Source organism: Lepisma saccharinum, chromosome 4 (genome assembly GCF_977018435.1).
Source record: "Lepisma saccharinum chromosome 4, izLepSacc3.1, whole genome shotgun sequence".
Classification (NCBI taxonomy): domain Eukaryota; kingdom Metazoa; phylum Arthropoda; class Insecta; order Zygentoma; family Lepismatidae; genus Lepisma; species Lepisma saccharinum.
In genome coordinates, this window is record NC_139232.1 from 99,886,522 (window position 1) to 99,901,862 (window position 15,341).

General features: G+C 35.4%; 1 protein-coding gene across 5 annotated transcripts in view; it reads right to left on the reverse strand.

Moving 5' to 3' along the window:
• Window positions 1-3,500: 3,500 nt before the first annotated feature.
• The window catches only part of Wdr62 (WD repeat domain 62), a 255,818-nt gene continuing 243,977 nt past the window's right edge, over window positions 3,501-15,341 (reverse strand). For 4 of the 5 annotated variants that reach the window (XM_083120947.1, XM_083120945.1, XM_083120943.1 and 1 more), the window contains 6 exons: window positions 13,000-13,104; window positions 12,202-12,317; window positions 10,851-11,016; window positions 9,716-9,827; window positions 8,167-8,483; window positions 3,501-7,094 (listed from right to left, as the gene is read on the reverse strand). In XM_083120947.1, the coding sequence (XP_082977073.1) occupies window positions 6,661-7,094; window positions 8,167-8,483; window positions 9,716-9,827; window positions 10,851-11,016; window positions 12,202-12,317; window positions 13,000-13,104 (1,250 nt within the window). In that variant the 3' untranslated portion in view covers window positions 3,501-6,660. The remainder of the gene's footprint in view (window positions 7,095-8,166; window positions 8,484-9,715; window positions 9,828-10,850; window positions 11,017-12,201; window positions 12,318-12,999; window positions 13,105-15,341) is intronic. The other variant, XM_083120946.1, reaches the window with a different exon arrangement.

Here is a 15,341-nt window from a genome sequence, read left to right on the forward strand (position 1 = left end):
TTATTAATCGAACAACATATTTCAGTCCTTTAATGTTTTGCGCAACACGAAACTACTAAATTCAATATCCAATTGACTGTAGTGTTGAATCTGAAAGACGTCTGCATATAGCTTGCTTGCTGCGTTGCTATGGCAACCAACGTAGTTCGGTACCTAGACGGCGGCGGCAGCACCATTCCACCTGCCTGTTCCTCATTGGCCAGTTTGTTTCAAAATTTCTGACGTCATCTCAAGCCGTCTGCTAAAATGTTTCCATTGTAGGGATAGGGAGATATTTCTCTCCCCTAATCTTATTCTCTTTGAAAACAGCTTTGCGAGATTCAAAACAATAACTTTTTCCTTCGCGCTGGATGAGTCATTGCTGTTATCGGCAAGCAAAAGCTTTGCAGACGCTAGACAAAACACTGGCGCCAGCTGCATCGTAAAAACAAAGGAGACCGGCTTGAAGTTCGAGCAACAGGTGGCGGAAGAGAAATATCCCAGCATTTTAAAGATAACGCAACTGTGGAAGATGGAACTTTTAACAGTAGTGTAAAGAAGAAAAAAATGTCCCTTGCTTTACGTTTTACCATGCAACAGACAATAAGAAATACGGGTAATATTTCCTATGCAGACAACAGCATAAAAAAAGACCTGAATTCTGCAATTATCAACATTGCCGTGCACACCAGTGGCGGATAATAAGCTGGGAAAGGGGCGGAGGTGCCGTGCACACCAGTGGCGGAGAATATGCTGGGAAAAGGGGGGGAGGTTTTTTTTTTATTCTGTTTTTGTTCGTTTTCAAGAATATATCCAGAACTGGTTGCCCCATTTTAGACGTTAAAGGAAGAGGGGTGGATCCACTTCCACCCTCGCCTGTAATCAGCCCGTGTGCGCACACGAGCAAGAAAATCGCTCCCCCCCCCCCTTTGCTGACAGGAAAAAGGGGAGAAGCCAGTCAGCCAACGGAACACTTTTTTGGCAGATATTACGACACAATTAGGAAAACGTATGAAGTAGGAAACAGGAGTTATGATGCACGTAAGATCGAAGTAAACTTTTGTGGAAACCTGGATGACAACGCATTAAGCGGGTTGACGATCTTTAGTTCGCCTATGTGGCTTTGATTATCTCTAACAGTTTCGCTTTTTTATGAAGTGTTGCAGGGAACAAAGAACACGTTTTGAATGAAAGCGGTTACTGGAAGTTGTCGGCTACAAGGTCGAGAGTTGCTCACTCACGGGAACCTACTGAAATCTAGGTCAGAGCTGGACAAATGGGCCAGACTTCCAGGTGCCACGCATCTGTATTTTCGAACATTCCTGTGATCTTATCTCTCAAGGTGGTGTATTTATCGATGAAAGAGCTTGACCTGCCATACACATTGGCAAAGACTGCAAGTCCAGCAGTCATTTCGGGCTGCTCCCCCCCCCCCTTCACCTGCGAGTTTTCAGCAGCTCTTAGGACAAGGAAACAAGTCAAGGTCGATTTAAAATAACGTCCAAGCACATTCGATCTTCTCTTCTCGCGTATCCAAGAGAAGGCGTGGCAAAACAAGCCTGGCGTGTTGGGTAGCGGCTGTCGGGTGCGGGGTAACATTGGTGCGCTTGAGGGAGTGGGGGGGGGGGGGGGCAGAGGTCAAGTGCTATTGGATATCACTCAAGCATGGTGTGGTGGTGTCTCTTTTTAGTTCAGACCCAATTGTGAGCGGTAGAGCGCTCGTGAAGGGAATGATTGGGGTAAAAAAACGCATTTTTCGGCCGATTTCCTTCAATTTTTCAACTTTTTTCTAAATTTTTCACGGTTCCCGGGAAAAGGGTCGTAGAATCGAGAGTTGACTGTATCATGGTTCGAGTATTCGTATCTACCTGGCAGATTGATATTCTAGGACAAAAAAAAATTGTAGCATCAATTACACCATGTAACAAACATGCAAATTTGGGAAAATTATCATCCTATACCTTGTGTAAAAACTTACTCCTTTCGTCAGTGGAATATTTATAATTAATGAATATCAAGGAATAGATAAACAAATCTGCACAGTTTGCAAACCAGTATTAAGTAAAATAATGGACACTTAACAAAAGCAAATTATAATTGAATGTGGGCATAAATTAGGCACAAACCCTGAATGGCATCTCTCAAAAATGCATGGGGCAAGTTCAATGGTTGCATTTTGAATGTACAAGGGTCATTCCAAGGCAAACCTGGACTTCTGATATTTCAGAAAAACTAAATGCATTTGGATGTCTAGAAAATACTTTACTTAATATAATCCTCCTCTTAATGCACTTATCCCAGCATTTTGCTGGTGCTTCAATACCGCCAGCGTAGAAAGATTTCTCAGTTCTCTTCATCACTACTGAAATGGCCTGAGAAACACTCTTAAGGTACCAATTATTTGGACTGAAGGGGTGTGTGGTGGTAACTCCCAGCCTAGTTCCTGTAGTGGGCAGTATGCAGGCATGCATTGTGTTGCAGAAACAAAATGCCTTTTTTTTCTTCTCAAACTTCACACAGAAGTTTGTTCTGTAAGTTAGTGACCTGTTATTCACCAATTTTCAAGGATCAGGCTTTCTGCATGCTGAATGTTCATGGCAATGACTGCAGTGGATTCGAAGTCACCTCAGCTGGGATCATCTTGCACTAATGTGCACTATTTGAATGTTTTACTGCAGCTAGGAGTCCTATCATTACTCTGTTTGAAGTTATTTGCATGAAATTTCATTACCACACACTGTTCCATGTTCGCACTCACAGGCTTGTCCACCATCTTGTTTAACAAGTTACTTGTGTTGCTCCATGCAGTAATAGTCGACATCTCTAACTCTCTAGCCTTCTTAAACCCGAAGATTTCATGGCTGCAGCAACACAGGCCTTCCATTTGTCCCTATCCTTAGCAAGATCTATGTACTCTTTTCCATCCCTACCGATTTCCTTTAGGTCCATCTCAACGTTGTCCCTCCATCTTCATCTTGACCTTCCTACAGGTCTCTTACCATCAGGTTTGCCAACAAGAATCTTGTAAACTTCTTTCCTCTCCCATTTGTGCCATATGGCCTGCCCACCTAAGTCTTCTTGATTTAATCATTCTAATAATTTCTGGACATGAATACAAATTATGTAGTTCTAAATTATGTAACCTTCTCCACTCACCTATCTCCTCATCCCTTTTAGGTCCAAATATTTTCCTAAGGATCTTATTTTCAAATACTCTCAATTTATGTTTATGTCGACACGTCTCTCTTAAAGTAAAGTCCCTGTTGACTTAAAGGACTTGTATGCAGAGACTTTCTAAGGGGAGCCTTGAAAATGGTAAAGGGACCAAATGACATGTTTGGAAAGCGTTAGGAAATATACAATGCAACAATTATGAATTTAATTCATGCCTCTATCAAACTGGTATCTATTGATGTTTTTTATTATTTGAGTTTTTACCATAAAATAGTGTACAAAATTGAAGTTGATGCAAGGATGTTTGATGATAAGGAGGGGGAAGCAAATAAGAATCCAAATTTAATAACAAAAACCATGTTATTATTATTGTTATTTACCCTATTTACTCATGAGGATGGGCGACAAATGTTGTCGACTCCACCTTCCTTTTACATACATGCATACACACTCGGGCACACATTCATTTTGAAGAGTATGTTTCTACTCTTCACAAATACACAAGAAAATTGTAAGTTTATTCACACAAGAATGTGGAGCTTTTAATAATAGCATGTAAACTGTCTACAGCAAATCAAACCTGGCTTATTTACTACATACGGAAGTGTATTAACACATTACCTTGACATCTTCTGGACTGAAGCTTTCTACAAGTAATTTACATGTTTGCACTTGCTGTATTTTTTACACACTTCCAATGTTGGCAAAAAGAAATTCAATTGTCTTGAACACACTAAAAACAAGCATTGTGATTCCAATAACAATAGGTATACATTACAAAAGAAATCTCATATTTCAGTGTACTTAATTGAGCTACTTAAAAAAATATTATAAAAAACTAGCATTTTCTATCAAAATAGTGAAACAGTAACAGAAAAAACAAGCTCCACGAAGGTGAATATTTATAATACAATATGGTACACCCACAATTATATACAATTAATTGTTAGGGGTTAAAATGGAAGATTTTCCCCCTAAAAATGGAAGATACTGTTCTGTTCTTACAAATAACAGTCTTTGAAATACAACAATTAAAAAAAAAACAATTAGACCAACTAATGAGATTCTGGTATAATTAAAAAAGAAAAGAAGCAAGATTTGAAAGCACCTTCTTCTTTGACACATTAAATTCAACAGGGTCCTTCACAAAAATTGAGAGGCCGAAATAATAATCTATAGCACAATAGGCATACAATGGAATTTGGCACTAGGCAAATATAGTGTTCCATTGAAGACACCAGCTAACACAGGGACATTATCTCCGTAGCTTTAATCCTAACACTAAAGGTGAGAAATTAAAGTCCCCGTAATTAATATAATACTGGTACAGACAAGGAACATGAAAGGTTTTTAGTTCTTAATTTGTGCTAATGGTGTTACGTATTGGAATAAGTGGTGGCCATTTTTGAGAAAGACTACATTATTTAAAATTTGACAATGCAATTAATATTGTTAAGACCTTCACTGTAATCTCAAGTTAAAATGGTAGACAATACATGCATGGCAGTCGATGCAAACAATAATGGAAGATGCTGGTTTAAAATTTGAGCAACTTAAAAGATTGTAAATACACTTCAGTGAATTACTAACTTTTATGCGAGACTTGTAAAGGTTCTGTTAATTCTGGTGGTCCCTGATGGGCTAGCTAAACACGTAAAATTTAACAGACACACTGCCCAAAAAGTTTCAACAAGGCATACATCACACAGAGTAATTGACACCCAAGAGGCATACATCACACAGAGTAATTGACACCCAAGATCAAAGATGTGCATGCAATTATGCACTTTTTGAGCATGAGCTAAGCATTGACAGGGGACATGCTTCGGGAACAGATAGATGGAACCCAGTGTATGCAACAAATGTAGCAGACAAACTGACTACACCAGCGCTCCTAGTGAGAAAAGACATGAACTGGAAGCTTACCGAGCAGTGAAATAACAAGTTCCCACAAGGCCACTAAAATTAATAGAACTTCTTGAAGTAAATCTCGCAGGAAAAAGTTAGTAATTCGTGTCTTTTATTCCCCAAACATGAATTAAAGTATTATGGTGAATAGAAATTTATGATTTATATAGAACGACCACAAGGAAAAAAAACCGTGGACAAAAAATCCCTGTGCAGCTTTCCCTTCTTCCGTTCAGCTTGGGCCATAAGGAAGCATGGCCCACTCTCCCCCTCCCCTCCTTGCAGGAGTAAGGTGCACAGGAGTCGCGGGTCTGCACAGGTTTTTTTGTTTGTGGTTCCACTATAGTACAAAGATTGTAAGTCTATAGATCAATGATCGCCAAACCATCAATTATAATCTAACAGTAGCTTGCAATATTTACAATCACATGATATGGATTATGAAAATCGATCGATCTGCAGTAGCTTGCTGTATATTTTCAAAAATAGGATGTAGCTTGATGCATTGGGGAGTTTAGCGATCTCTGCTCTTTAGATGAAGTCTTGCTATGACAGTGATAATGCCTAATGTGCTAATCATTATTAATTGTACAAATAAATAGTCTCAAATTTTTACTTGAAACATGTATTATTGACAAAAATTTCAGCTTTATGTGATTGTATAACAGGAAAGAAAGAAGTATATATGCCCAGAATAAGGCACAGTATTTGAGATTTTCTATTTTTATTTCTCCTTGAGAAACTAAGATTTTTTCTATTTACTTCTAGCTCTAATGTATATAATAGCAGAGAAGAATATGCAAATGAATAAGATTTAGAAAAATAACTATCTATACAGCCACCATGAAACCGGAGCCTTAAGACATGGAAAAGTTATTTCTATTAAAAAGTTCCCATATCACTAGCATAACTATTGTCATAAAATGTCCATTAGAAAGAGACCAGAAGTAGTTTTAAAAGCTCAGCAAATTAAGAACACTCACTTTTCATGCACCTTGTAGAAGTGAAGGCAACCCCATTTTTCACAGATCATGAATACTAATGTGCAAGGTTCAGTGTGGTGACAATTTAACATACATGGCACAAATTCTTACATTCAACTAAATGTATGATTTAATGTGTTGCGTGGAAAGTAATTCACTCTTTTTGGAATTAATATTTAGTCTTCCAGAAGACATTAGTTCAGGTGCAGTAACTCACATTTACCACACCACATGGGGGAAAATGTTAACGAAAAAAAGAATAAAAATGCATTACAATACTATTTACTGGTTTAAAAAATACTTAAAAGTTAATCATTACTTTTGAAACACCATCTCTTGAATAATTTATTAAAAAATGAACTTCGCAGCAAGAGATTATTCTAAAAAGTTCAAAAAAATACATCTTAAAACATTAGTGTTGTTAATTAATTTGTTGCTACTTGACAAATTCACTTTGTTGCACTCATGTCAATTACATAAAAAAAAAGTATTAATTACCAAACTTTACATTTATGTCATTTGCTTATTTTCCCTAGTGTGTAAATATTGTGAGTTACTTCACCTGCTATCCCCCCTTTTCACGTTAAGAAATTCCATTTTTCACAAGTGCCAGGCCCTAGCTTGGTTCAGTTGGAGGTTGTTTATTCGGAGAGAAGATAGAGGGAGGCTGTTGATTGTTCGACATCCGCTGCTGCACGAGCGACAGGAGCATGTCCGAGTACTGTTGCATCATCTGCATCATCAACGGATTCCCCCCATTGTCCCCTGAGCCAGCAGGTAGAGATGCCATCGCGGGAATGTCTCGTTTCGAAAGCAGGTTCCCGAGCGATGCGGGATCGGAAGGAAAAGCACCAGGTATGGGACCAGTGCCACTCACAAGCCTTAAAGTCTGCTGGGCCTGGCTAGCACTAGAACACAATGTCTGGAGCATTGCACTTTTCTCTGAAGGGGGAAGATCTAGTTCGAGGGATAACCTTTTGTACAGTTGCACAATTCCATCCGCTGACCGTGTGAGTTGATCTGCCACATTTGTACACAATTGTTGAGAGACTGGAAAAGAATAAATTTATGCATTACAATTTATATTTTACATGCTAAGTTCAACCTGGATAAAAGGTATTAACATCCAAATAATATAAACATCACTGAGGCAAAAGTGATTTAAATTTGCTGTAGGATATCAGCCAAATTCCTGATAATGTTACCATCTTGTTATTATTTTTATGAATATAAACATATAATTCATATGCCCTGGACCAGTAAAGTAAATGTCTAAATATGGAGTCTCTTTTTCAAAGCCAAAATAAATTTCAGTTACCTGGTTACATGAATTAAGGAGATTAATGAAGCATTCATGTTCTTAAAATAATATGTCATTTGCAATTTTATATCAAATCGGTAGAGGCTAATTTTACATGTATTTGTACCTGATTGGTGTTAGCAAAAATTTCACATTGGTCTATCCCTAATGTATTTATATATAGCTACAATCAAGTCACAAAAATAAAATCAAAATTAAATTGTATAGGATTGGAGAGGGGATGGATGCACGTCACGAAGTATTCAGCATTTATTTACTGCCCTTGTTTAAAAAATGCTTTTCAACCAAAAGTTCAAAATAAAGATCTGACTTCGTTTGCATTAGCATGTACTAAAAATTCCAAATTACCCACAAACTCAACAGTTGATCAGATTTTAGCATTTTCTCCAATCTACATGCATGAGCATGGACAATTTTCTAATATTTTCCTAATGTAGCTACAGATCAGTACTAACCCTAAAATTTGGAAAGGAGAATAATATCAGGTCCAAACCAATACCATTATTTATTTTTTAAATTTCTTTAAAAAAATCCATAAACAAATTGTTAATCTATTTTCTACTTTTACAGTACTGAGAGACCACACATTTTCATTGATGAAATGTTCCCCCTCAAATTAAGAAATTAATATTAGTTTGAAAATACTGTATCTAGCAGAAGATTTCAATTGCCACGTTATGTAACAAAATTTAAATGTATGGGTTACTGACTCATGGAAATATTACATTATTTTATGACAGACTAGCAAATGTGCATAGTACTGTAATTAAAAAAAAAAAGGGTAAGAACAAAAAATATTACTTGGTGCACTAGCAACATCCAATATCACATCAGTATCCTTCACAGGAAGTTCCTCGGGACTTGGCTCCATCTGGTGCCGAGGTGCAGGAATTGGAGGAGCAACTGAATTCTCCACATCGACCTTCTTCATCGCTGTCCTCTTCATGAAGTCTGGCTTCATTCTTCCGACGGCCATTAAACTGGTGCCCTGCGTGAGTCTCTGCGTTACTTCTCGTGCTGTTCGGTTCATGTCCCGGTCACCTCCAACCCGTGAGGACATCCCTGGGACTCGTTTTATGTTACCTCCAGAAGGATTGGTGGCACCCACAACATTTCCACTGTAAGGGAAAAATATTGCTGTAGCAACAACTTAAGGTTCCTTCTAATTTTTGATAATGAATTACTGTATAGGCAAAAATTAATAAATAAAGAGACCACATGCAAGTTTCTTAGGCACTCCTCTGTGGTTTTGTTTTTACATCTTTCACATTCTAAAAAAAAAATATTGCTGCTCGCTTGAGGGTACAAATGTATCTAATACATGATACATGTTTACTGGAAGTTTAACTATTTTCAGACAATATCCTTACACCAGTGATATATACCAAACATACTTTACCATTAACTTTCTTTAATCTTTGGTCAACCATTTTACATGACGCGATTAGAAAAATAACATCCATGACACACATTTTGTTGTTCTTGGCAATAAAATGTTAAACATATACCAATTCTAATAACATTTATATAAGCCAATAAACATAGCAATGTATCAGCATTTACTTTGATTCATACATAAACTTACTTATGGAAAACTCTTCATAAAAATACATAAATGAACATTAACTAATCATTCTACATGTGAAATGCAGAGGACATATTAAAACAAAAATTTGTGGTAATTGTCGAGAGGCAACAGGTTGGTCTTAAACCCCAGTAAATGCGCACACATTGGTTGATCCACAATTTTCATATGTAACTTTTTCATTAAAATCTTAATTTTTGTGAAGTTTGCTTTATTATTACTAGATTACAGTGAAATGAATGACTCCCACGTAGCCAAATGTTAAGCAGGTTAGATCCACAGAGAAGGCCCAGGGTATGTTGACTCAGCTTTGTGAGGGGGCTATTTGAAACCATTATTAGCAGACTCTTTTTGGTTAAGACAGATGTCCTGACTATATATATATCGGATATCACCCAATGAACACATACTTGGTATGCCTTGACCCTCGAAAGTCCAGAGTATAGTTTGATGGAAAGACAATTAAGAAAAAAATTCTAGTACAGTTTTCCACATACAGGACTAAGTATCCTCCACAATTCTGACAATTCGTTGCCATTCTCATGAATCAAAAAAGGAAACTAATGAGTACAGTACGTATTGAAATAAATCTCTAGTATAGTGCTTCTTTCATGTAAAACAATCTTTTCCAAATCTTTTTTTTCAAAGCACATACAGTAGTAACTGATCTGGTGAATATATAATTCAGGTTCTACATAAAAATGTCATTATTATATTGTTGCTTTCTTAATTAGAGCATACTATATTGTCTGTTTGATACTTTACCTGGAAGATCTATCAGTACTGGTGCTTCGAGGCCTTGCATTTGGAGTTTTCCCATTAGCTGGAGAAGTTTCCTCTGAGCTGGAATCTTCGTTTCCAATTTGATTTAGGTTTCCTGCAAGAAAGATTGAAATATATTGCGATTAAAAAGAAATAAAGAAAAAAAAACTATTCCTTATCAAATTTACCACTTCTATACATTTAAACTTACTTATGTAATAATATAAGGGCCGACAAAAAACAAACTGGACTGGAGCCAGAACCTTGAGGAAATTTGTGATAGCAACAATTGGGTTCCAGTGTTTTGGATCATGGTTCATCAGGAAACCCTGGTGAAAGTTTCAACATCAGTATATGTTGCGCTTTTCTGCCACTTTTGGCTATCATGTGTGAACTTATTTATTTCAATCAGATTTCAATTAAATCCTTTGTGTGAAACTGTGTTATAGTTGTGCCAGAAAATGGCCAATTGAGAACTGAACAAGTTCCTGGTGAAACGTAGGAAACTGGCAACAGAAACATTGCAAATGGAACCATGAAGGGGGAGATGAGAGATCAATGGGGAAAAGGAATTGAGGAAATTAGTGAAAGAAATTATGGCCAGATATAAAGATCCGACATATGCCACAAATGGCTGAGGAAAATCACAGAAAAGGTCACCGTGAGATTTTAAACTTTCTGAGAAACAAGTACCATTTACATAATTATAATTAAAATTTGGTTTCTCCTTGCAAGATACAATGGCACAGGTATCCACATCGTACTGTGCCTTGATGGGTTAAGCAAAGTGTTGAGATACGGCTCTATGCAATCTAGATCTCAGTGGCAGAGGAGATGATGTGATCAGCACCATACTCACTGCCTTTACTTCATAAGATGTTCCTCCAGGTAACCAGTGCAAGCCTCAGTGCCACTCGCACAGGTACAGAAAAAATTCCTACCAGAACTAACCAACCCTAGGATTGAACCCAGATGCCCTATCAAGTAGAATGTTGGGGCTCTTTTGTTCCCTCCTCTGAAAATATTTACACAATAGATATAATACAGAAAAATATGATCAAATGTGCCTAGGAACATATACAAGTCTTAATCTTGCAAAGATTCTACATTTTTTAAAATTTAAAACTATATATCTTACCTGCGGAATACGCAGCTGTAAGGCTTCGCCGTCTTCCAGATGGGTTATTTTTATTAATCTTGTTTTGTGAGCTTATTGTTGGGCGCATTGCTGAAGGTACACCATTCATCCTTGATGGAGCTCCTGATGATCTGTGTACTAGGCTGAAATCACTTTCAGAATCACTCTGAAACAGGTGCAATATGGATTTTAGATTTAAAGCAGAATAAAACTTTAGAAGAAAATGTACAATATCTAACCTAACTTTTACATATTAACTTCTGGTTATAGTTAAGAGCAGCATAAAATTCGTGAGACAACTAGACTGGAAAAATATCAGCAGGATCAGTGATCCAATTCCAACTGAAACATGCCAAAACCTATAATCAGTTCAGCCTTAGTTTGTAATTTGTAATGTGGTGTGGTCACTTATGTTTTTTTTTTGTTTTTTTTTAAACCTTCTGGAAAACACCCAAAGAAGGTCCGGGAAATGTTGCAGAAACACCAAAAGAAATTTCAGAACAGGAACCACTTCTAAGTATTCGTGTACATTTTTACTTCTTATTCTGTATTGCATATTTTGTTTTTGATGAAAACATGAAATGTGAAATAACACAACCTAATGATAATTTTTAATGTTTCTGAAAGATATGAGGTGCATTTTCCTACCCTGCTTTGGCACGAAATGATGTGAAATAGACTCTTAAACATGAAATTTAGAGTTTATTTACAGACACGACACTTTCTGAAGTTTGAACTGTCCTGAGATTTATGCAATTCACGAAAAATTGATTAATTCTGCTGTAAATATTGAGAAGCAAGAATGGACTCCTTTATACAGGAATAAACTGAATACTCTGGTAACTACATAAATGTGCTATTAGAAGGGTTATGTTTATTATTGTAATAAGTGAAGTTTTTAAATCAAATTTTGGATTATGTACACAATCTTAAAACCAAAATGTCATTTTATATACGACTTTTGATCAGTTTCTTCACCGCTATAACACCAAAATTATATTTTATTTACCACTTTTGAACCCGAAATTGACAGTTTTTGTACTGAAATTTTGCTTTTCTATTTACCAAAAATATGTGCCTCTAATAATTAATTAGATTTTTTTTTTAAAAAAAATGTGCTCAAAATGTTAGCCAGTGTATAACAATATATAGTTATTACAAGATAAAAGCTATGGAAATTATTTAAGGATCTAATTCAAGTTCCAATGCTAATTTTTGTTATTTTTCATAACACTTGCACATTACTGATATCAATAATTTTATAGCTGCACTTCGATATCAGCAAAAACCTTAGTGTTAAGAAATCCCTCTCAAATACTCTTCTAACTGCAAGGAAATCTGCGAGTTTTACCTGATTTAGTACACCGACGGAACTACTTCGTGTCATGTGAGTACCCGAACTTCCACGAGAACCCTGACGAGGCAAGGTTCTAGAGTTGGTTGTCTTGTTCTGGACTTTTCCTGAAACTGAAGTTAAAGCTATGTTACTTGAACTGTTAGAAACAACAGTAGGTTTGTGCAATTTTTGTACAAAGCATGCAAACACTCAATACATCAATACAAACTGATTTCTGAAAATTAAAAAAAAAGCACAACATGGATCTACACTATATTTTATAAATTAAAGAAAACAATGGCATAAAACAATAAAATGCATAATGTTGCAAGTTCTTTGACACTGTACTTAAACACTCACTAAAAGTAATACAACACTGAAGAAACTGATTTAAATTTGCATATCAACACCTATTTAAATCAAACTGAGCAATGTACTACACTTTCATGCAAAATAAAATAGAATGCCACTTAAATCTCCTACCTTCTAAACATTGTCAGATATTGGCTTTTAAGTGTGTAAATAATTCTTTTGTATATTTCTTTACCCAATTTTCCTATATTTCGTTTGGTCAGAAGTATATATGAGTGGTCTCCAGCACTGTGACAGCATAAATGTCTACACTAGGACAGCAAAAATAATTGAAAGAAAAAAGTTGTAAAGAGGATTACATCTCTATACTAATAATAAAATTATCAGTAAATAAATACACATCAGAAAGAAGTCTTGTGTTCCTTAACCAAAGCAATAAGGTATACTACAATTAAATAATAATATTCAAGTAATAAATAAACAAAAGCAAATAAACCATACCGTTTACTGGGGGAGTGGGAAGAATTCGTCGAGGAGATGGTTTGGAGAGATCGCTTAAGGAACATGCACGCCGCATACCGCCTGGCTCACCCCCATCTCCATCCGCTACGAAAGAAACAACAATCATGCAGGGATCCAAGTATGAAGGTAAACACAGGAGCACAGTGGAGAGACATGGAAGACTAATCAAGGTAACGGACTCTCACAAAAATTAAAATAAATGAACTACTACATACGAAGCACTAGAATGTTGATGGGAATTTTTGCAATTTCATAATTTATAAATAAAATTCTAATGCAAATTGTAATCTGAGCTACTGTCCAGGTACACATGGTTCATTTGGTTTCTTGAAGCAAATGCTATAAAGATGTTATGTAGCTTTGTAATCTGTTTGTCTTCTTTTCTCCATAATTATCAATTGCAGTGAACGCGTCAATAGATTTGAAATAATTTTGAAAATATCATTCCCCCACCCAAAAAAATGATATTTATTTTAGCCAGAACATTATGTAGTGTATTTAAAAAACAAAACACTTGACTGGACCCACAAATGTTTTCATAGCTTATTATTAAATTATTTTACTGCATTCCTCATTAGGTTTCATTTGGCAACTGTGCATCTAGTTAGTTAATTCAGAATATTCTTCCTTTCTAGTTGGCAGAATAGAGCAATAATCTATTTAGTCAGCAGATGTTCTCTCCTCTAATAGAACCGGCAGCAGATTCAAGTACATTTGTTGTAAAATGCATACTTTGTGTTTTTTTAACATATTAACAAAGCAAAGTTTTATCAATACCATCTCATTCTTGTTAAAAATGGGAAAGAAGATAGACTAAAAAAATTGTTTGATTATCACCCAAACCAAAGAAAGTGGAACTTCATTCTGAAGTAGCAAGGGCAGATGTACATTTTCTAATAAAAAGTGTTACAACCTGAAGAAGACTTGAAACAGTGGAAATATTGAGTTTTAAAAGCAAATATGTGCAGAACCAGAAATAAAATTGAAAACTATCCATTTATATTACTTATTATTAAAAAATGTTTTGTTGATCCACATCAGAATTAAGTGAACGGAAATAAAATAAAAGCCTAAAACAAGACATAGTCCCAAGAAGGCCATTATATTACCTGCACCAATTTATCCCCTCATTTCTAATAAATTAAACCCAAAAAGCAACACAATAATGGACAGTGTCTGAAGAATTTCATAATTGCATTACACAGGACAATAAACAATAGAATTTCATATAAAATATAAAAAAAGCGATGTTTTGGGGGTTTTGCCGCCCCTTCCTCAGGTTTCTTCCTAGGCACGTATCAAACCACCATACCACGTCAAGTTACACCAAGGAATAGCGTAACAGGATTAAATAGGTAATTTTTTTTTGTTAAAACTTGCCCTTGCCTTGATGCATTAGTATTCCATGCCCTTTTCATCCTTCCTTAAAAACCCTGAAAAAGTCTGAGGAAGGGAGCGGTAAGACCCCCGAAACGTTGCTTTTACCAAAGCAGCACACTCACATATCGTAAGTAAATGGTTTTTTATATTTTATATGAAATTTTATTGTTTACTAAAAGTGAGTAATTCGCACTGTGCGAAATATGAATGCAGTACAATAAATATGCACTATTTAGAGTTTTAATTCCCATCAGCATAAAGACTTTTGGCTGCAATTAAACTGAACCAGCTTATTTCCTTAAATTTTGATTTTTTTTTTTTTTTTGACTGGTAAATTTATGTTTAGAAAAATCACACACAATAGTTAATATTTGCAATAATAAATTATCAAACATATGTAAAAATTCACTTATGTTTACCTTCAAATATCTCTTTAAAGAACTATTCATAACAAAAATTTGAATAAGAAATATGTGAAAGCCTAATGCATTAATTGATTCTATACAGGAGGTATAAGTGGTTAAAATATGTCTTAAAATACTGTATTTGAATTCCTTCTTAACTAGAATATATGTGGACAAAATAAATTCCTGATAAAGTTTAAAATTTCTGCATTGATTCTTGTTACTGATCTTCACATGAATTTCCTTTGAATGATGATAGGTTCATTTGACTGGATATTATATTGTCCCTACACAATGTATTTGTTTATTTGACGTAACAGTGAAAATATTGCAAAATCCTAATATCAAGATTGATATAAGATACATAAATTAAGCATTGTATCTAAGCTATGCATTGTGTCTATGCTGTACAGATCTACTCTTTTTCATTTTCTAAACATTTCATAGTGATAATATAGCACTGTCAGTTTTCAAAATTTGAAAAAAATGGAGCACAAATGTATTTTATATCACATTATAATTTCTTATTCCCAGATT